At 49.9% G+C, this 22,739-nt stretch overlaps 5 protein-coding genes across 5 annotated transcripts; 1 reads left to right on the top strand and 4 right to left on the bottom strand.

Annotated features, from left to right (window-relative positions):
• Positions 1–151: 151 nt before the first annotated feature.
• On the bottom strand, positions 152–560 carry N7506_011882 (uncharacterized protein; the record flags this gene model as incomplete). Its single annotated transcript, XM_056961173.1, has 4 exons — positions 152–245; positions 326–394; positions 455–495; positions 546–560. The coding sequence occupies 4 exons, from the start codon at positions 558–560 to the stop codon at positions 152–154; spliced, it is 219 nt and encodes a 72-aa protein (XP_056805707.1).
• A 625-nt stretch (positions 561–1,185) lies between these two features.
• N7506_011883 (basic helix-loop-helix domain-containing protein) lies at positions 1,186–2,129 on the bottom strand (the record flags this gene model as incomplete). The annotated part of the gene is made up of 2 exons (XM_056961174.1): positions 1,186–1,526; positions 1,580–2,129. Coding segments are annotated over 2 exons (891 nt in total), but the record flags the coding sequence as incomplete, so codon positions are not given.
• Positions 2,130–6,146: 4,017 nt separating this feature from the next.
• On the bottom strand, positions 6,147–11,119 carry N7506_011884 (uncharacterized protein; the record flags this gene model as incomplete). The annotated part of the gene is made up of 4 exons (XM_056961175.1): positions 6,147–9,157; positions 9,268–10,228; positions 10,280–10,459; positions 10,529–11,119. The coding sequence occupies 4 exons, from the start codon at positions 11,117–11,119 to the stop codon at positions 6,147–6,149; spliced, it is 4,743 nt and encodes a 1,580-aa protein (XP_056805709.1).
• A 218-nt stretch (positions 11,120–11,337) lies between these two features.
• Positions 11,338–11,640, top strand: N7506_011885 (uncharacterized protein; the record flags this gene model as incomplete). The annotated part of the gene is made up of 1 exon (XM_056961176.1): positions 11,338–11,640. The coding sequence occupies one exon, from the start codon at positions 11,338–11,340 to the stop codon at positions 11,638–11,640; it is 303 nt and encodes a 100-aa protein (XP_056805710.1).
• Positions 11,641–12,735: 1,095 nt separating this feature from the next.
• Positions 12,736–14,421, bottom strand: N7506_011886 (uncharacterized protein; the record flags this gene model as incomplete). The annotated part of the gene is made up of 4 exons (XM_056961177.1): positions 12,736–13,580; positions 13,635–14,027; positions 14,080–14,278; positions 14,332–14,421. The coding sequence occupies 4 exons, from the start codon at positions 14,419–14,421 to the stop codon at positions 12,736–12,738; spliced, it is 1,527 nt and encodes a 508-aa protein (XP_056805711.1).
• Positions 14,422–22,739: the final 8,318 nt, after the last annotated feature.

Below are 22,739 nucleotides of genomic sequence, written 5' to 3' on the forward strand. Positions count from 1 at the left end.
CAGTTTCAAATTTCAAACATAATCATCATAATCATCTGGGCTCTATAGATCCGTACAAGTACTCAAAGCTTATATCGCAACGAAGTATCAAGATGCATGCAAGCCGCCCTCTGCTAAATGCCCAGATGGCAATAGATATGGGATATCCACTTTAAACCTGAATCTCGGCCTCCTTGTCAAGCTCGACGTGGTCGACGTGCTCGTGGGACTCGAGAGTAGTAACGGCGTCCTCTGGGAAGGAAACACTAGACATAAATCTCTCATTAGCCAAGGCGAACCGAGAATAGGCAGGGAATGGCGGGAGTAGTATAGTATAGTAACTTACGAGAAACCCTTGATCAGGCTGTATTCATGCAGGATTTCACCACCTTGGTCTTTGGCATGTTGCTTGGTACTAGAAGTGTCAAGTGGGTTAGCAGGGAATCTGGAGGCCTGGAGTCAGCAGTATACATACGCTGCGACCTGCTCGGGCGAGGCGTCTTTCTTAGCGGTGACCTGGGGAGGGTTAGCAGTGTTTGGGATCACGATGTTCAAAGTGAACGTACAAGGTAGGTAGGCATGGTGAATGTGTAGATGGTTAGAGAAGGGCAGAAGGTGAGATAGATAAGGTCGAGGGGGAGGATGTTTACATCATAGAGGGGTAGGCTAATCTAAGGCCCGATCACGCATATCTCCGCACCGAGGCGCAACCTTGGGAGTTTCAAGGTCCTGTCCAATCACTGCAGACTTCTCACTCCGATCTACATCGTCATAGCTTACGGATCACACGATATAATTGAAATAATATTAAACCACTGCTCCGTTTCCAAGGCAAAAACCATCCCAACCGTAGATTCGCCAGCCCATCCATTAAGAATGTGAAAAAACAAGTACGTGTAGCGTACGTTAAAAAGCAAGAAAAAGACGCAAGTCTGCGAAAGCAGAAAGTGAAGAGCAGAGAAGTGCAGAGTGCGCGAAAAGCCGCAAAGATAGCGCGAAGAAGTCACGAAGCCCACGTCATCGGAGGCGAAATATATCCCAACGGACACGGACGATGATAGGTTTATAGGAGCAGGACACGTAGGGGGAAAGATCCATAAAGAGCACAAGTTTCGAAAAAAGAAAAATAGGCAGAAAACAGTGAGGGTATGTTCAAGTCTTAACCTCCAGAACGCAACGGTCATAGCACATGCAGAAGAGAGTCCCTTATTCCATCTCCAGTGTCTCTAACTGCTTGGACTCTTCATAGTCATCAAACTCCAGGCCCGCGTCCCGGCAACGGGTCAGCCACTTCAGGGCGATGCCGTTGCGTCGGCCAACCTCGCCTTTCAGCTTCTGACACGAACCGCCGAGCTCGTTGATCACTTGATTGGTCGTCAGACTGTGCTTTTCAAACTGCTCCTCGACACCCCTCTTCTCTTCCTGTAGTTGATGGATATATTCAATGGCGCGTTGGAGTATCGCGCCCTTGTTCTTGTCACAGTTTGGCACGAGGCGGGCGATCTGGTTGATACCCTCATTGATCGCTTCACGACGTCGACGCTCAACTAATGAAATTGTCAGCAAGGGTATATCAGAAGAAACAGCAAGGGACACTCACCCTCTTTGTGGTTATTTTTACGAATCTGGTGCCACTCAGGAGAGCCCACGGTAGGCTTCTGGTTCATGCTCTGGGCCTCACGCGCAGCGTAGACCGCAGCAGCGGTGGAGTTGTGGTTGTGGCCGCCACCCATGGGCGTCTGGTTCATATCATCACCAAACGACAGTCCTTGGGTGAGGTTGCTGGCATCGAAGCCAGCGTCCGGGGGAGGTGGGTACTTGTGTTGGGGTGTGTGTGCGGCCAAAGCGGCTTTGGCATTAGCGGTTAACGCATTGTCATCCGACAGGCCGTTCTGTGGGCCGACGTGTTGCAAGATCTGTTGATCGATGTTCAATTCGGCTCCAGTGTTGGGGAGTCCGTGGTCATAGTTGCCAAGACTGTGACCGAAGTTGTGTTGGTTGTCGCCCATGCTGCCGTTGCTACCGTGGGACGAGCGGTTGAGACGCTGGGGATCAGGACCTAGATCCTCCGAGCCGGTTCTCTTACGCTTGTGCGAGCCATCATCGGGGCTATTCATTGTGGGATTAGACATGCGACGAACGCGATCGTCCTATTCGTGGCAATGGGTTAGTCTTGGAGGGTCGCCAAAAGGCCAGTAAGTGAAACAGGTCTCGGGGAATAAGACGCGTGGAAGTGATAAGGGGAATATATCAGTGCAGGCTGAGGTGAGTCGGTCCTTGACAGATCAAGCCGTTCTCGGGCAGATCAGTGGACACCCCGCGAAGTAAACAGACGCGTGGATGGGACGCGCTCGCGAGGCATTTCGGCAAGGCCGGTCGCATCGGATCCGGCCATCACCGACGATGTCTTGCGGTACAGCGGGGGGAAGGGTTTCTACGGTGCAAGCTAACTGTCTGCCATCGCAGAGGGATCACGATCTCTGGTCGCGTCCGCGGGGGGAAGTTGGTCCCATCATGAGCGCGTCATGATGGGCTGCAGGCAGCGGTCACACAGGGGTAGCAGCGTTGCGAAGGTCACCACTCGCGATGAGCATCTCGACGCGACGTGCAGGGAGATGGGATGAGAGAGATGGAGATGGGGTTTGATGGAGCCGTACCTTGGGATGATCTCTCTATCACCTGACAGGAAGTCACCTGCCTAACAACAAGACGCAGGTCACGTTGTCTGCGAAACCCGAATCTTGAAATTGATAACGCGAAAATAGAAAAGTTGGAAAAATTCAGGGAGAGGAAAGCGAGAGGGGATCGACGACAGTAAATCTACCGTACGGCAAATTTACATAAAACGTGTATCTTTGGAAGATGTAGAGTCGCGAATAAGTCGAGATGGGCTGCTCACGTGGCGACGGTCAAGAAGAGGAGTTGCGGGCTTCGGGGGACGACAGGGACCAGAAGTGCAGGTCACCTGATCAAGTTCTTTTTTATGTCAGCTCTTATGTCAGCCAGACAAAACGACAAAACAAGCACAACAAGAGACGAGACACGACAGCAGAAACGATCGGAAGATAAGCCAACTGCCCTGAATGATGATCCTCTCCATCTCTTCTTGCGAGTCATGTGCAGCCATCCCGTGCCCCTCCGCTGCACCCCCCGATCTCCCTCCTCTCATTGGCCACTGCTCTCCGGAGGGGAGTGCTGGATCACGTGAAATGTCGTCGACATAGCCAATGACGGGTCTTTCTCACCCACTACGAAGGGGATCGGACCGTCGGGAATGCAAAGAGCTTCAACTAATTCCCATTGAATTCAGTGGCCGCAGCCTAGACTACTTCCCAGCGCGCGGATCCGGACTTCCCCCGTAGTCTCCTGCAAGTAATCGAGCTAGACGCACTAGTGTCTGAATGTATGAATGGTGTGGATTTCTATGGATCACCCTGGAGGGATGTACAACATACTTCCCGGCATGGTGGTAGCAATGGGAAACAAAAGTAGTCATGCATCAAGACATCATGTAGGGTTCGTGCTGGTCCAGACTACGATATAACGGTTCCTTTTACAACCAGCGAGGTTCCTGACTTAGAATCTCCCAGGGCGGGGAGAGAGAATCACATGTTTCAGACTAAACGTCTTTAGGATTTCTCAGTCTCTGTTATATCATTCCAAGGTTAGGGTTGCATCGGTCCACTCTGTCTTAGTCTGCAGAAGATTCAAAGATCATGAGACCCTTGACTTCCCCTGCCCAAAAAAGGGGGAATAGTATAGGCCATGTCTGAAGAAAATGTCGATCTGGAGGATCTCCGATATGTCATCAGAGGCACCTTCTTATCACATGGATTCTTTGCACATGATGTGTGTGTGGCGACTACGGGTCTACTTTTACGGTCTTGCAGTGAGGATCGCCATAATACCGGATGATATACACCCTTTCAATCCTACATTTCTAAACTCACCGCTATCTAAGGTATCCTGTGACCTAAATAAGTCCCCTTTTATTGAAGCTCAAGATATGAAGGACCTTTGGAGACATGTGTGATACCCTAGCACACAATATGCTCAAAGGAACTCTCTGGGCTGCAAAACCAGGATCTTATTTAATTCCATATGTGAGGATTTAGGTCAGTAAGTATTATTGGCTTCTTACAAAATAGAAGACAGCCCACAGTCATTACTCGTGAGACATCTCATTTTGAAGCCAAAAAACCAGAAATTGTTGCACATTCAACGGTTTTGAAACCTTGGAAGCCACTCACACCCTGTGTAAATGCCGCGTGATTCTATCAATAGACAACCAACAGATAGCAAGCTTTGTAGTTAGAAATACTCTACATTCTGAAATTATTCTCATGTATCTCATAGTCCAAATTTTAGATTGTTATCTTGTATGTCCCCCTCCCTCGCTCATATCTTCCTCGCATTGGCAAACTTGGTAAATTATTCGCATAAGACGAGGCAACACGAGTGTCGAATTAGAATACAATTTCGGTTACGGGGTATTTTAAGTATTCATTAGCTAGCTTAGGTAGGTAGCCTTCAAAGGCAACCACTCGAGGCTGACGCCTCGCTCGTTGGCGGCAACGGCTCCAAAGTTACCCAGCGTCACCCAGTAGCGGCTATGCAGCTCGGTAAATTTTGCTCAACAAAATGAAAGTTCTCAAGGTTCCTGTTGCTGTGCTAGTTATTGAACAAGGGTTTGTTATAAAGTCATATGGGACAAAGTAACCTTGGAAATTGTTTCCAAGGTTAGCTTCTACCGTTTTGAATACATGGGTATGTGAGTTGTGATCTGATGAGTTTCGAGTCGTTCTTGCGGTGTACAGTCAAGCTGCAGAGACTGGATGGATAAGACGTTAAGTGGAATAAGATTAAAGGATATCAAACTATTGAGTGTATCACAAGATGCCCCGGAGATGACCTTATCCTTCTCATCACTTTAGTCGGTGTGAAATGTTCAAATCCGCTCCCTTTCTCTATTTTCAAGAGAGGAACTGAAAGCTTCCAAGCTTGCTGCAAACTAACCAGACAGCAGAGTGACACAAACTAAGATACGTCAAGCTTTGTCTGTGTAGCGTAAGACGGCAATACTTAGGCTTACATTCCTGACGCTTCAAACCATGAACCCTTGTCTACCGTCTACCTTGATTGTTAATCACTCCAGACGGGAGATTTTTACCTTTGCCCTATCGTCATCTTTTATAAAAGGACCGTTGAAGTTGCGGTGTTGAGAAACTTGCCTAGCCCTAGTCACTTCAAGAACATAGGCCACGCCAGACTTCTGCCATTTTTCTAATACCCTTGATCCGACTAATAGATAGAAGGGAAAGTCATAGATTTTAAGTGCTCGAATCTGTCAGGTAATATTTCCGACTGACTGCTTTCCATGAACTCCGTACTGAGTAGAACTTGAGATGCTCAGCCCCAAATCCTCTTGGATCATTGGCGGGGTCCATGCGCATGGACAATCCCTGTTCACCCGGGTAAATATCGTCTTGGTACGTTGATCTAGACTGTTCCTGTCAGCGTTTAACCTCTATATACCTAGGTAGAACCTCAAGATTATGTACATTGGATCAACAATGATTGATCTCAGGATTAATGTGATACGGTTAGCTTATCGCCATCTGTAGATCCCGACCTCGGGATGCTCCAAGGACCAAGAGAGACGGCCCAGCCAAAGACCAAAATGGCCCGCCTAAAGTGTGGCGATGGCCCAGGGACATGATTTCTTTGATACCGGGGGTCAAATTCGAAATTCTAGGTACCTAGTAAACATCGAGTTTTGCAAACCCACCAATCCCCGAAGGAACCCAGTGACTTGCCATCAGAAGGCTGCATATGGTGGGTAGCAACATGGGATAAAGGTGTGTTGCTAACGGAGCCAAAAGGATCTGATGGTCAGGAAGCCCTCTTTGATACAGTCTTTAGTCTGCTCATCAGGTCAGGCTGAAGTCAGCATAGAGTGAGGTCAAGCCCACTCAAAAGACATTCAAAAGTCGAGATAAGAATGAGTATTCGCTATTTTCAGCAGGAAGCTTAGAAGATACATGAGACTCCATAATATGCATACATGAATAGACCTAAATAGGCGCTAAAAAAAACCCCCCTAGTTAGGTGAAGAGTTTGAGATCAAATGAATATGCCATTGATCATCAAGAGCATCCAGCCCTTGTTTAAATGCTGCGCGAGGGATCCCCCTTCGCATCAATGTCCTTCCGCCCAGTCACCTCCTTGTGCTGAGCCGGGGCCTGGGCCCTCGATGCCGCTCTCCGGCGCTGAAAGTCCAGCGGGACGCTGGCCAGGCCACGGGCGCCGGTGTGTCGGATGCGCCGCTCGGTGCGCGACATGGGTCGACCCGGGGTATCAGGCGCGTAGGCGACCTGGTGTCGGCCACTGGGAGTGCGGGTCAAGATTAGCTTTGGTGACACATAGGGTGGGTCATTGGGGATTTGGGATCGATACTTTTCAACTATGGGGCCAAGGGGATCCCAGTCTGGGTCATCCCAGGGTTGGCGGTAGGGTCCGACGAAGCCGTCGAAGATACCAGGGCCATTCTTGAGTTGCTCGGCTAGGATTCGGGCGCGGGAAAGGGCGATTTCATCTTCGTCGACTTGGCGGGCGCGGCGTAGTCGGGCTTCCTCGATTTGCTGGAGCTCCTCTTCTGTCAGGGGCTTGGGTTCGCACAGAGCCTTTGCTTCTGCCAATTTCTTTTCGAGTTTTTCCAATATCGGGAGCTTGGGGATGGGTCGGTTTTCGGCCTTGTACACGGAGAAGCTGAATGGGGTGTGCTCTTCCGGAGGGGAGACCTTGGAGACTTTAGAGCTTGGGCCTTGCTCTTGAGCGATGTCAGTCCGTTCGTCAATTTGTCGCTTCTTCTGGGGATTCTGGGATGATTTGTGCCCCAAAGAAGTCGATGACTTCTTTGAAGAAGCTGACCCAGCGACGGACGGTTCTTCGAAATGAACGGAACGTCTCAATGAGCCCTCGGACGTGGCAGTGGTAGACTTTCCCTTCAATGACGACCGCCTCTTGTGCTCACGGGGTACATCGGAATCAGAGGCGCCGTGATGGCGCTTCAATGAGCTTTGAGAACTTGATTCCAATTCAAGACTTGTGTCTCGGAACAAAGGCGCGTGGGTGGCAGTAGTATCGAAGGGGGCATAGGTAGACGACTTGGCGTCGAAGATCTTTGGTTGTCTGAGGGCCTCGAAAAGAGTCCGAGGCGGCGAATGAGCCGGGTGCCGATTGCTTGAAACAGATTGGCTGGCTGGCTGAAGCGCTGATTCAGAGCCCAATTCTTCAGATGACAATGGAGCCTGAACCTTACCAGGCGCAGAGCTTCTGAATCCCCATGCTTCGGTCGATTTATGCACAATTGGTGGAAGGGTGGGGACGACGGGCTGCTCCTCGGGTTTCGACGCAACGGAGATCGGGTTATCAGCTTTCTGACTAGGCTCTTGGGATTTGGGGGGTGCAAATGGAGAATCATTCACTTGGAATGGACTACTGGCCGAGGAGAAAGAGAATGGCTCCTTCTTTTCCTGTACCTCCGCAGCTGCTGAGGGAGAATCCTTCACTTGGAATGCACTGCTAGCCGGTGTGAACGAGAATGGTTCCTTTTTCCCCTGTACCTCGGCGGCTGCTGAGGGAGAGTCTTTCACTTGGAATGGACTGCTGGCGGATGTGAATGAAAATGGCTCCTTCTTTTCCTTTGCCTCAGCGGCTGCTGGGTGAGAGAAAATAGAGGGCTGTTTCTCGGGTGTTGGTGCAGTAGTGGGAGAGGACTCGGGTTCCAAGCTCGGTTGCTGTGCCTTAGGCGGCGCAAACATCGACGAGAATGGATTTTCGGCGGGTTTAAATGAGAAGGGTTCGGCTTTCTTTTCCCCAGCGTTGCTTTCGTTTGGCTGTTCAGTAGGCTTAGGGAGTGTAGTGAAGGAGAACGGAGATGAAGACTTCGACGGGGCATCGAAAAGCGTCGAAGTTGCAGGAGCCACAGCGGGCGAAGGCTCCTGTGAAAAGCCGAACAAGTTCTTGGATGTAACTGATGAATCTTGAGAGGCATTTTCAGGCTTGGGAGAAGTAGATGGTGCAGGAGTGATCGCTGCAGTTGGCTCAGCCGCCTGGCTTGTTTCGGGTGCCTTAGATAAAGCAGTAGATGTAGCGGGGGCACCCGAACCGAAAGACCCACGGCCTTCGAAGGGGTTCTTAGCGGTCGAAGGAGCGGGGGTGGTACTAATCGGCTGGAAGAGCGTGGAAGCCGTAGGGGCAGAAGACTGACTGCTTAGTTGGAAAGGCGAAGAGCTTGCTGGTTTAGGCGCCGCAGGGGTTTCCGCTTTCTGTGATGGACTCGCAAATGAAAACGGCGAGGAAGAGGTGAAAAAGTTTGCGCCAGAAGATGTTGCAGGGCTGGAGGTCGGAGCCACAGTTGGGGGATTTGTGGAAGTCGATGATGCAAAATTGGGACTGCTAGATGAAAACAGCGTGGACGTCCCAGCTGCAGCTGGCTTGGGTGTCTCCTTCTGAGGGAATGGGGATTGGGTTTGAGCGAAGGGGCTTGAGGTGGATGGAGCGGATGAGAAGATGGATGGTTGGGTTGCCCCAGTTGCAGGTTGAGGCTGGAAGAGCGTATTAAACGGCGAAGATGCCACGCCCGCAGTGACAGGAGCAGTTTCTGCCTTCTTGGCTTCCAGTGGCTTTGCGAATGGATTAGGTTGCGGCGAGGGGGCGGATGGCGGCTGAACGGCAGCAGAATCGGTAGGTGGTTTAAAGAAGGGGTTGCTAGGTTTGTCGTCGGCGGGTGGAGCAGAGAACATGCCGTCGGGCTGAGAGCTGCCGCCAAATCCCTGGAAAGGCGAAGAGAAGCTCGTTGGTGCTGGCTGATCAGGTTTGGCAAATACATTTTGATTCGTAGCAGGCTCAGCCTGGGGCAACGGGTCAAAGACGACTGGTTCAACCACAGGTGCCGGAGTTTGGTTCCCAACGTCACTCACAAAGAGATCTTCATCACTAGAATTATCCTTGACCGATTTCGCATTTCGTGCAGGCACTAGGCTGTCATCGATCATACTCATTGCGGCGGCTTGACGGATGGACATTCCAAGGATGATGGCGACAAGGCTGCGTCCGGCACGCTTGGATTCCACATAAGTTTCGGAGAATGAATGATCAGACGATGGTGCAAATACTAGAGATTTGTTAGCAGTTGACGACAAACGGAGACGACGTCTTAGTATACGCGCGAGCAGAGTCACGTTGAGGGTAGACAAGCAGTGTTTGGATGTAGAAATCACTTACAGATAGAGTCAACGTGACGATCACCCCAGTCAAGATAGAGACTGCCTTGTCCATTTTCAGCGAAGCGCAAATCCTGGGCAGCACAGAAATCGATTGTCTGCTGATCATCATCGAAATGCAAAACCTTCGTCAGCTCCTCGAGAGTCCACTGGTCATTCTTGGCCTGCTGAGACTGAGGGGTTCGGCAGTAGGCTTTCCAAATCGAGCGAATTGCGGTTTGGCGAATGTGGTTGAAGTAGACCTCGGCGACACAAGCCATCAGGTAAGACACACTCGAAGAGTTGATGATGTTGAAGAAACGAGTGTAGAATCCTTGGGCGATAGCGTTTGGCCGGCGGGCATCTAGCGCGCCTTGAGATTCCCATGTGTTGCCTGCGGCAGCGAAGAGCTCCAAAGCCACCTGCACCCGGTCAGAGGCAAGAAGATCGGCGGGCCACTTCTGAACACGGGCTTCAAGATCTGGTCGCTGGTCGTGAATCGAGAACAAAATGTAATATGCGCGGAACTCGGGCTCGTTAGCGAAGGTGATCCGACCTCTGTTGTCGTCATAGTAGTACATGAGGGACAGCATGGTATTGTTGAGTTGTTCGCGCTCTTGATGGTGATCGAATGGCTCTGTGTTCGCAGGACTTGAAAGAAGATGCAAAGAGACAATATGAAACCGCGCGATTCGCTCTAAACATGTCACGGCAACCTTTACGTCGGCTTCCTGTGTGAGTTGCTGCACCGAGAAGTCATTTCGAATCGAGCGTGTCCGGTCCCAGACAAACTTGTGGATAATTGCTAAAGGTTCATTGCCCTCAATGACATAACGCATGAGGTAATTCATGGTCTGCAGAAGCGTGTTTGGAGTCCGGATATCAGAAGGCAATTGCTCGTCATATCCAGCTGCGGAACGTCGGAAGCGTTTAAGCATCTTGGTTTCCATGTTCTGCAATTCGCCCGTTGATGGATGCAAATACTAGGTTTTTTGTCAGTACGGTGCATCGATGATAACCAATGCTAGTCTTACCTTTTCGCACTTGTCGACCATCTTCTGCACAATACGTTCCACGCTCTCGAACTCGGGACACATGCTAGTACATGTGCCCACGGGTGTGATTGCCTGGTTCAAAGAGGTCGGTTGGTTGGGATCCGCCATCTGCCCAGCTTTGATTGCTTGCTGGCGCTGAGCAGCGCGATCGATTTTGAGCTGCGGACATCGTTAGACATGCCATCCATGCAAGACAACGCAAAAGGTTTCCGAAAGTAGGTTACTGACTTGATCATATCTTTCTTGGTACATATTCATAGCCGAAGCGTGCTCGATAGGGACCGGGGGGTCTTGTTGCGCCCCACCGGCGAAACCTGATGGGGCGGGGGAAGCCATGTTGGAAGATTGCTGAGCAAAAGGATTATTGGTAGTGGGATGTTGAAAGGGGTTGACGGAGGGAGGTTGCAATGAGGGATTGGTAGAGGATAAAGGTGGAGTTCCGTTTGGCGTTCTGGAGAATGGAGAATCTTGGGCGGGCTGCGTTCCGAAAGGCGATGCGACTTGACTCTGCTGGCTCGGTTGCGCAAAAGGCGAGTGCACTCCGTTAGGTTGAGTTCCTTCCGCGCTCTGATGCGTCGTCCCATTTACAGCGCCATTCGCAGTCCCACGCCCACGTCCACGTCCACGCCCAGGAGCAATCCATGTCGCCGACCCTCTTCCACGTCCGCGGGCCCGCCCTGCGCGTGGTGCGCCTGACCCCCTCGGCGCATTTGTCGATCCAAAGCCGGCTGTTGTTCCTCTCCCACGCCCCGTTGAGCCTTGCGCGCCTCCCCTCTGGCCACGAGCCGGGGCCGCAAAAGGGTTAAATGGGCTTGCCATCCTGCCCGCACAGAGCGGAACGAATTGGACGAGCTGCCGCCTCTTGTGGCCGTCTTATAGTGCACAATCCTGCTGGTTTTATTTCTGGTTTGGTCTCGATCGGATATGGATGGAATCGGGAGATGATGGACGTCAGGATCGAACGATGCAGAGGACTGATATTTTGAGCACTGTTTCCTGAAGTCAACACGCCGAGGCGATAACAAAGAAGTCAGCCCATGCCATTATATCACAAAGGTATAGCGGGCCCATTGGAGACCACCCGCGTTGGTTCAGTGGCGCGTGAAAGAAACGATGCAAAGCACGGCTGGAAGACAAAGCGGAGCGACTCGAACTGGGCTAACTTTGGGGTCGCCTACCTGTCATTAAACGCAGAAAGCCCTTTGGCTGTGTCGACACTCGTCTGCCGAGCTCGTTGGCGCCCGCCGCTCGCGATTGATGCGGCTTTGCTTGATAAGGTGCGCGCGTTGGAGTTTGTCAAACCGAGGGCGGATGGCGAGACTATCGTCGATGGGTCGTGAATGAGTCGTATGGGCCCATCCGCGGAAGCATCAGACGAGAATAGATGCACACGCCGCAAAGCGATTGAAAAGAATGGTGTTCTGCGATCACACGGAGCTCTCAAGCTGAACGGTCGTGGCTCCGCTTCCGCTGACCAAGCGCGCGGGTCCAGCATGCGCTTCGAGGCGTCTCATTGGCTGTCGAGGCCTCCCAAGATTTTGGAGGTTCTATACTCCAGCCCTAGAGGGCTCCCCAGCTGAGTCCTGCCATTAATTCAAGCGATACTACATGGAAACTTCTGGGAATTTCCTTCTGCTTTACGTCCAATTATGGGAGATTCTACGTCGGATCTTCCAATCAATTCTGAAACAGCGGCAATCGAGCCCTGCACGCAAACCTGACACTGGAGCCTGGCAAAATACACCATGCTCGCAAGGATGCACTGTTATTGTTTGGCTCTAGAGCCAAGCCAGTGGAAGAGACGGGGTACAAGAGCTAAAATTGACTATAGTGACCACCACCAGAGGAAGAAAGGCAGAAAAGCTCAGTGTAAACCTTGGAAATTGATTCATATTATGAACAGCGTATAATTTTTTTGGAAGTATCTACCAATCCTCGTTTATCAACAACCTCGAGGTGTCCGATTTGGACGAAACCCATATGCACAGTGAACAGTAAAGGTGAAAGAAAAACAAAACAAAAGCAAACCCAAAGATAATGATGTACCAAATGAAGGACCCTCACCAAGAAAGAAAAGGAGAATCAAGGGGTGGTGAAGGCCACAAAGAACAAAAAAATGCACAGGAAACAGATCCAAGAAAACCGGAAGAGAGACGCATATGAAACAAAAACACTCCAAATATATCCAAATGTGAAGAAAAAAAAGCGAAGAAAAATCAGAACAGAGCCCCATCTGTACCCGCACAACCTTGAGATGACACCACCGTTTTGTAATCCACAAGAAAATCGAAGACAATAACTCCCTTGACAAAGCCTCATGACAAGCGCTAAGTTTGTTCCAGAGCCATGAGTCATGCATATTCGTTATAATATACCCATCGCTGCAACATCAATCATCCACATGCTAATCGGGATCCTGCCCGGCCATTGGCAATCTAAGCGTGGTGAGAGAGAGGCATGCCGTGGGGGTGAGGATGGCTGAGGGATCCGGTGCGGAAGGGCAAGGATCGGTCGAGGGAGGCATGAGACATGTCGTGCATGCCGGGACCCATGGGCATGGGGTAGCCCATTGAAGGCTGTGACATAGCCTGAGTGGTGGCAGGAGAGTAATCAACAGGGCCGAAGATGTTGGAGCGGAAGGAGGGGTTGGTCCAGGGGTCGTAGTGGCCCGCTCCACGTTGGTGGTCGGATGTGGATGATGTGAAAGAGTTTTGGGAGGAGTAGTCGAAGACAGAGACGTCGTGGGGGCTGATCATCTCTGCTGTGACGGGGGTGTTGAGCATGGGCTGGGAGAAAGAGTCGGTGTATTGAGGAGGGGTGCCATAGTATGAACAGTCCTGGCGTCCGGCGGCCTCGAACTTGAGGGGCTCGGGCATGGGGAAGCCGGCTGAGAGGGAGCGGGCTGAGGGGATAGTCTCGACTGGTGTGGTCAGAGAGGCAGCAACATGCTGCTCAACGGTGGACATGGGGGTCATCAGTCCTTGGCTGGTGTGTTCGGGCTCTTCGATGTGGATTGAGGGTGCAACGGTGGAGTCATCCTCTTCGTCACCCTTGGGGCTGGGCCCGCGGTTCATGGTGTAAACGATCATGTTTGAGTCAACCTCGCCGCGCTCAAAGCGCTCTTCCATCTTGCGGACCCGGAGGATCTCGTAGATGATCTCGACGTGAGATGGGTGCTTCAAGCTACGCTTGGTGTCGCCAGCGACCTCCTTTAGCTTATCGGCAGTAACTCCAATGTAACCCAGCTTGCGGATGATGTGAATCAAGAGCTCAATACGGACTATGATGGCTGATTAGCGAGGGAAACTGAAGGCATAATGGATGTTTGACATACACTCTTTGCGCAGGTGATCGGGCTCCTTGTGCATAACACCGGGAGGCCACCACTCGGGCTTGGTACGCTCAGGATCGGCAACGGTACCGGCAGGCGATCCTGGAGGGGGCTTGCCGCCGTTGTATGGGTGTCGAACCTGCTTGCGAGGCTCAATGAACTTAATGAATGCCTTGGCAACCATGCGGCAGTTGAGCTGTTGGAAGTGCTTGAGAGCGCTCTCGTAGTAGTGCTGCACCTTGGCGGAATCTCCAATGCGGAGAGGAACCATTTCATCTGAGCCATTGATAAAATCCTCGCTATCGGAAGCCTGTTCGACCAAGCGGTCCTCAGGGCCGGAGAAGGAAGAGTTTCCCTTGCGGCGTCTCACCCGGCGGGGAGAGGTGTCTAGAGTATCTATAGCTTGAGTTAGTGTGGGCCAATAGATTTGGTAAAATGATTAACATACGGCGAGAAGATTGGTAACCAATGCGTTCCCCCAAGACCTCGAGGAAGCTTTGGCGAACCTCTGGGGTAAAAATAGTGGTGTTCTGCTCTTGGATGGAGGCAGATTCCTCAACCTTGACCTTGCCATCATGATCCACGTATATCATAGAGAAGTGAGCATAGGGAGGGCGGAATGATGGGCGAGAGTGGGTCATCATTGGCTAAGAGGCATCAGTAAGAGTTGGTCCGTGAGGCCATGAGCAGATCAACATACAGGAACGACATCCCAGCCTGGTGGTCCTTCAAGAGCCGAAGCAGACCTCTTCATGGCTCCAGTTGTGGGGTATGGTTTGCTGTAAACCATTGTGGCGGTATATGTAAATGAGAATGCTCGACCGTGATGAGGGACGGCGGAAGCGACGTGATCGTCTCGTATGGAGTATAGATCTCTCAGTGACAATGACACATCAACTTATATCAAAGATCCAGAGGAATTGAGAGTGATGCGAGAGTGTTTTCTCTTTTATAGACCTTGTGTGGCGGGGTTGCAAGGTGCTAATTCTGCTCACTCGCAGTTAGCCAACGATTCTCACACTTTCATACCCGTTGACGGGCATCTTCCGTCCACTAAGAAGCCTCGAAGCCAATCGCGGATGTATCATCCCCGCTCCGGTGCGGGAACCGGTAGGACAAACGCCAACAGAGTCCAATCAAGCTCTTGCAAACAGAACCAGAGGAACGGGTGTACTCACTTCAAGAGGATGTGTGCAAGTGGCTCAATGGGGATGTGTGGTGGATAGCTGCAGTCAAGTACCTGTAGACTGTGTGAAGTACTGTTGGTAACCGGGATGCAGGAACGAAAGGAAGCACAGTGTGCGAGCCGGGTTGGAGCAGTTGGAAATGAAATATCTCGAAGATGGATCAAGTAGGATCTTTAAATAAAAGAGGGCAGTATAGTTTTTTTGGATGTTTAAATTCTCTGGAAAAGAATAATTAAATAAAATCCAAAATCCAAGGGGATATGCAAGCCTTTTCAGTTCCAGACTCTAAAGCGACAAAAGGACGATTGCAGAGCGATTGAGCATGGATGATCCCAGAACCCTGATCCCTCTCTGATCAAGTGCATGCAGCGAGATTGGCGCACTTGGATAGGACATGCAGTAGTTTAGTCCGATCCAACATCCCTGTTCTACTATTTGCAGATCGCATGTACTAAAGAATTAATTATTTTTAATCTCATTTTTGACATTTTTCTGACATTTCTGACATTTTTTTATTTGATTTTTTGGGATTTTTGCATTTGGATTTTATTAATTCTTTTAATGATTTTTAAATTAACCACAAATTCCCTTTTTACTCCGTAGAGTGGCGCTGATTATCGATCGTCCCCCCACAACTCCCGGATCCCTAAAGGTCCAAAGGTCCAAAGGTTCAAAGGTCCAACCCCAAAGTCAGTATGAAGTACGGAGTACGCAGTACTATTGGCATACGAGGCAACCTCCAAACTTCCCGATCTAGGTCTTTCCATGATCCCCAATATAAGCGTACGGGGAGCACCCGCGTCTGTCACAAACAATTGGGAACGCGCACAGGCCTATTTGACGCTGTGTGGGTGCTATTCTTAATGCACATACGACATAATACATAAATACACGCAGATCCATTTCGGAAGTCCCGGTTTGATGTCTGAGGTTGGGCGCTGGGGAACATGTACCTGAACGGGGTCTCTTCAGACCTGAAGATACGATTACGCATCCACATTATACATCCTACATCCTACATCCTACATCCTACATCCTACATTATATAGGACTATATCAACTTGGAACGGGGCAATACGGAGCAAGCGAAAGTAAGAAACCAAATATCTGTGACAATTTTTGTGTTCGATCGGATCTCAACAAACAGTGCCCCGGACTAGCGCTAAACCCTCGGCCAACCAGCGGATCAATCAGCCTTTTCTCCATTCCAACCTGAGCCTATCAGGGACAAGGCTTGTCCAGGGCCCAACATCCTGGATCCTGGATGTTAACTCGCCGATAGAAAATCACCGTCTCTTTTTTATTCCGTCGATCTTCCCAACTGACAGGAACTCCGGGGTGGCAAGTTAAAAAAACACTGTATGCACATAATGTAAATGCCTACTTGGCTTCAAATCTCTTCTCAGCTGAACTGCGGTCGAAACCCCCCTGAGATCAGACCTCAAATTTCAATTCAAAAATAAATCAAATGGGTAGCAAGATCAAAAGTACGGCTAGTCCGACTGTGCAACTCTAGTCTACCCTATTCTGGGCGGGATGATGCGAGTCAAGCAAAAGATACCTTCCCCCGAAACAGCAAAAAAGTCGATCTAAGACAGATCGAGGTATTAGTCAATTTGACGTCTGATACTCCAGCGTGATCGACTTGACCGGGGGTGTGAAAACCGGTCGCAAAATGGTTCGAGTATTTATCCCACGGTGGGCTAGTGGTGGTACTTTTGACGTCCGAGATCTATTGTGACAGCCCAATGATCGCACAGAAGCGACCAATTACCCCTGGGTCTGTGCCTAGAGTCCAGGGGAAAGGGACACACTTCAAGCTACTGTCAACGCGTCCATCTCCCGTATTTGTGGATTACCTTATGGCGGTTCTTGGGAACGTACTCCGTACTCCGTAGGCGTTAAGTCAGACGCGCAAACCAAATCCCGGAACAAAGAAAACGTTTGAGACGTTAAGACGCTTAAAAGGCAAGATGACAGGGCGAAACGGAATGATGTCGATGACAGTGAATTCAACCAATGTTCTTCAATCGTTCGCTATCATGCCATAGGAAAGGGGATACACACATACGGAGTACTTCGGTCCCACTGTTCATAGACGCTATATCGGGGAAGCTGCAAGTCGCAGAGTTTTTGATGCACAAACAATTCCGATCAGATTGTAAGTACTGCGTGTACAATGTACACACTTAAGGTCCAGTATCCATTCTGATCAGTCTCATCGATCGCAGCACTACTACTGCCTACTACTGTAACCTCGTAACATTGAAGCATCCGGCGTGCCGTCCATCGCACTAACGATCTAAAATGTCTCTCCAATGCGATTTCATTCATTGACTTCGGGATCCATAAATTGACCGCAGCTACGGGGTAATGACGCGAAGGCAGCAGTATCTACAGGGAGCCCTGTCAAGTTAATTTATTAGCTTACCATCGAAGACAGATGGAACAAAGCGATGACATGGGACTAAACGGCTTCGGGGCGAGCTAAAGTATTTGTCATTTCCTTAGGGCCTCGCAAAACTCGGACTACTCTACTTGAGCATCTAGTTGGCTGGAGGGCGTCACACTAAAGAACACCAACGGCTTCCGTTATTTTTGACATCTCCACAAGGATTGACGCGACGTTGACGTTTGACATTTGGTGCGTTTTTTTTTTTTTTTTCCTCCGTTTCTTTGTTTGCGCCCTGCTGAACTCCACAGCTAAACCCGCCCGAGGTTGTTTGCTTTGTTGATTTAGGCGCTGGTGTTTTTTTAGCGTGGTCAAGCGGTCTCTCCTCAAATTGATCTTAGAATCGGATAGTAAGAGGCAGAATCAAAAGTCCCAGTTACATTTGGAATTACGCATTTGTGCATTACGGGCACTCCGATCAATTCAATAAAAACTCTTGCGTGGGGGGCCTAGACTTGGAATTAGCCCCCCTTTTCGTTAATCGATTTAAGTGGAAATGACCGAATTAACAGGGTCTAACATCTGACAGCTATAAATCCAAGCTTCTCATTGGTCTATAACAGAGATCGTCTCCGCCACAACGTGGCTCAGTTATTTTCAGCACCGCCTCAACAGTAGCTGAAGTCCCTACAGAAAGCAGCATGAACGCAACGTGAACGGATTCCTGCGTGAAAAAGTCGAGGGATGTTCCCTGCTGCAATCTAAACTCTTCAAATTGTGAGACAAACTTCAAGTTTGACGGCTTGGCATTCACACGCTAGTTTCATGCAAACATCGTGCCCTAAAACTTATCAGCGCCAACTATTAATCTAAATTACCGTAGCTTCGATCGAAAATATCGAACAAAAGAACCTGCTCGGAGATGCTCGGTAGCGTAATCACCCTGAAACCTCAATAACCTCAAAATGAGGCGTGGATTCGGCGGATAAGTGACAGCGGGTGCACTGACAAGGGGGGGCCAAATAAACTGGGGGTGGGGGCTGAAGAAACCGCAAAAGTGACTCGATTGGGGTTGGGGGGTTCGGTGATCTACATTCTCAAACAAGATTTCACACGTATGTGCCCACACTACGGAGTACAGAGTACTTCTGGAACGCTCGAGAAAAAGTCCCGGATCAAGTGTTTGTGTTCTTTTGGGTTGCTTCACCGCTACGGAAGAGAAAGTTGTAACTTGCTAAGGAAGAAGAGAGATACAGAGAAAAAGAAAAAGAAAAAAAAGTATATAATTGAACTCCGGGGGCTGGTGGTACTTCCAGAATTTACTTCTAGTCTATAGTTCACTTCGGAATTCGATGGTCCAACAGTCACACTGGGGCTCGTATCGATCGAGATAAATGACTTCAAAAACATGTGGAAAGGGGGTAGGAGTGTACAAGTACACACGAAAAAAAGTAAATGTCTGTTCGCAGAGTAACAAAATCACGTCGCTCTCGCTCCTAGCCATCGCACAAAGGTACGGAAGGCAACCTCCTAGATCATCTCTCAAACTCCACCAGAGGCCTATTCCGAGTCCAGCAAGAGGAAGAGACTTTCGCGGAAGTCTCTTCGTATCGAAGGAGACCACCAGGGCCTATAAAGTTCACTCTATGCGAATCGTCGGGACACACAAGACGACACAGACTATAGTGCGCGTTGTTGTGCAGAGCCGAAGCGCCGCATCCACGATCGATCAATGGTGCGCATCGATCGAGCACGATCGGTCCAAGGAAATAAGAAATTGCGTCATGCAGCATCCGCCGCTGCGTCGGGGCGTTTTGGCCGAAGCCGGGACCCGTCTCGGTGCGAAAAAGTATGTAATGTACCTTTATTTTGATGGCAGGGGCGCTCATGGTCAGAAGGACAGTGACATCGTACTTTCGGAGCCAGTAGAAAGGCAACGATCGAACCCTCGATCCTTGGAGTCCATACTCCGTACAATCTCGCTAGAAGGTTGAGGGGGTCCAGACTCCATACCCCAGCAAGCCACCTCGCTGAAGCGGGTCGGGGATGGCGGTCCGGGGAGGCTAAAGCTGTCAAACTCCAGTTCGGGCTTAGGGGCTTACTCCACTATCCCAAGGGAAGGGTCAAAGTTGAGGATCATGGAGTCCACGGGTGTTTTTATTTTCCTTACCCAGCTGCTTGGATTTGAATAGTTCGTGTTATCACTCCCCCTTAGCTGCCTGACTGAACTCTAGAGGTTTCATGAAGCGACGCCTTATCAGCCATGGCTGACAAGCTACCCAATATAGCTAGTAGCCAAGCTAAATCCAAGTGTCAAGACCGTCCGGAATAGAGCGTCGTAAGCGAATGCCTCAGAGATATGTGCCTGAGCGATAGTATTGCTGATCGCGGCACTACTTTTGTTCAGGGCAGCCAATCCCGAAAAGCGTCACCTGCTCAGAGATTGCAGTCATTTGCCTTAGAAATATGCATGGAATTGAGTGGCTTTCGATAATCTTTGAATACATTCCAAATGGATTTGCAATCCTACTCGATAGATAGAATAGCCCCCTCAAAACGGGTGAAAAAAAGCAATGTGAAACAGCAGTTAATAATTTCTCCATTGTGGCCCGGCCCGAAGGGCCGCCAGACTCTACCTACAGTAGGCTGTACGGAATACTAACAGGGGCAGCCCTACCACAGTTGGTCTATTTCTCGCCTCCGCTCTGGTGCAGGTGGAAAAGTTCTCCGTGTCAGGAACATCAGTCTTGGTTTTGCAAGACGACAGAATCATGAAAAGGATAACGATTAGATTGTGGCATCGCGAATCTCAATGGATAGACCAATTAATATTCTCCTCGTTCTCGGTAATGCTATTGATTCTACCGAGTGGCTGCGACCACAAAATTGGTACACGCACAGAGCCCAGCAGCGTGGACATGACACCTGGCCCTTGCACAGTTCGCACTTTCGGGACAGCCGGTCGGGTTGGATTGGCTGAACTGAATTTTTTTTTTTTGGGGGGGGGACGGTGCACTGTTCGCGATCCACAAGTCCATTGTTCGTCTGGGCTCGCTTGGCTAGGAAATAGGTACAATGTACGGAGTACTAGTCAGGAGGACGCCCTTGCATCAGACTGAGACGGAAATGATAACCGCTTGGAATCCGTTTCATGTGATCAACGTGGAAGCCATCTGCATCAGCAAGGGATATCAAGCTACAGAAAGTGTCAAGCGTATAGTAGTGTATATGTGCAATCTATATCCATATATCTCTATCAAAGTGGTTCCGACAAAAGAATCACAGCTTTGTTAAACTTTCCAGTTCCTTGGTTGAGGGAAAAGCTACCATGGGTCACCGCCGGGCCAAGTGGAGCCTCAGTGACATCACCAAACAATCCCAACTACCTGGAAACTCCAAATGGATATACCATCTGGCTCGTCCAATCTACTGGGCTCGTTTCGAGCTTTAGAGGTCCTTGCATCGAGCTTCGTGCTCAAGTGTGATCCACAGCCAATCATGCTCTCATGTTGTTCGTGCTTGAGACGTGACTAAGTCTATTTACGACGATAGTGCAAACTCTCCTGAGGGAGCTAAACACTTCCCCGGGCCCCTCTTCTCTGAAGCTTCTTCAAAAAAAATCCACTTCAGCGGATCCTGATAGCTGAAATCGCTTGCATCGCGTCTCCCATTTATTTTATTTTTTTTTTTGATTCCACTTTCCCCAAGCGACGGTCTATCTCCCGTTCCCAGTAATTCTGCTATCCCGCCAGCCTAGTCTCTAGCGTCCGTACTTCCCTCAGCCGCGGACCAATATCTCCTTCTCATACTCGTTTCCACTTCTCCCCGTTCTCCATTTTCATCTGCAAAGACGGACAAATGTCCCGAAGCAGCGCCCCCAAGATCGTCCCTGGGGATCCGTGCGAAATCCCGATCGAGTGGTGGCTGGAAAGGTGTCATTCTGCTTTGCGGATCGTCTACATTATTCTATATCTGGGATCCAGTGCGACGGTTAGCGAGGGCTCGGGAGCGGATTCGATCCAAATTGACTTACGGGGACTGATTAAAGCCCCTCCTGGGTCCAGAGGAGTATCGATCCTACCTTCCGATCCCAGGGACTTGGTTCTTTTGCAACTCAGTCAACCCCGTAATCCAAAAAGGAAACTCGGTCTCCACGCAAGTCGATCAGTGGCTGGAGAATATGACTGACAAATAGCCCCGTAGAATTGTACTCCGTACGAAGTACAGTACTTTGGCTGCCCCATAACTTCTCTTAGGTGCATACCATTATTACCCACCACTGATTACGGGATTCAGTCCAGGATGTGTTGATGAATAGAATGTTTTCAATGTGGTTCATAGCATTAGCAAGCTTCTATGCAAAAGCCCCATTAAATTAACTCGGTTTCAAATCCCTCGACGCAAGGCGTCATCCACATATTCCCATCTAGGAACTCGGGGTGGCTCAATGGACACCCGGAAGTCTGGAAAAAGCCCCGAGAAGCCCCGTTCCTGACAACCAAAGCAGACTTTTTCCCCTCTCCAATGTCGATGATCATGACCCTAATTGCAGTTCGCCCTCTACTCCGAACCGGGCCTAAGCGTGCCGCGGCGGGAGGAGTGGTTCTTTTGACCCGCCACATTGGTACTCGATGACAAAAATCAACGCAATGTGCATTGTACAGCAGATTTTCTTCTGTGCGAATCCTGCATCCCCACCGTGGCTGGCTTCGCTCCCAAGGCTGAGTCGATCTCATCTCACGAAAAAAAACTCCAGTCCAAACCCATGATTTCAAATAGTTATCATCATCATTCTATCATGGAAAATTGTAGATCACCCAGGCAGCTGGGAATTCTCAACGTCTTCTATAAATATACTGACATAACGACTACAACGTTTCGTCACTATATTCAAACTTTGGAGGTTCAGCTCAAATGCAACGCCTACGAGTACTCGTACAACCCTGGAACATCTGAGCACCGCTTAAGAACTATTCAGCCGAGACGATCCATGAGGGGTAATATGGAGCAGGCTTGCCGATTCTGGAGCAGGTACCATGCAACTCGATCCAGATCATATTTGACTATTCCACAATCGCTATCACTCTATTCCGTACGGAGTACAGAGTTTGGGGAAGAGAAATCCTCCAAAGACCCCGTACTCCATATAGTGAGCCCCGTTCTAGTACAGCAATGGAGTCCACTGGGCTGCGGTAGCGCTGGAAGTGGAGGAAAAGTCACGACACAGCAAATCCCGCCTACTCGCGCAAATTACTTCCAAATTGCCCACTGATGCACAGCACCTACATATGTACGATCACCTGCTCGAAAGCGGGGATGGATTTCTGGGCTTACTCGGAAGGCTTACAATTATCAAATCGGTTCAGTAAAAACTTTTTCTAAAAAAAATGGGCTGGAGATAGAAAAAGGAATGTGGGTAATGGCTAGGCTAGCATGAGACTGCATATACTCCGTTCAAAGCCATGGAAAGTCGTCGAGAGCGTCCCGGCCTCGAATCGAAAGATCGCACCTATGAGCAAACGGAGGCAA

Source organism: Penicillium brevicompactum (assembly GCF_028827555.1).
Source record: "Penicillium brevicompactum strain IBT 35665 chromosome Unknown utg000009l_segment0_segment0, whole genome shotgun sequence".
In the NCBI taxonomy this organism is placed as follows: Eukaryota; Fungi; Ascomycota; class Eurotiomycetes; order Eurotiales; family Aspergillaceae; genus Penicillium; species Penicillium brevicompactum.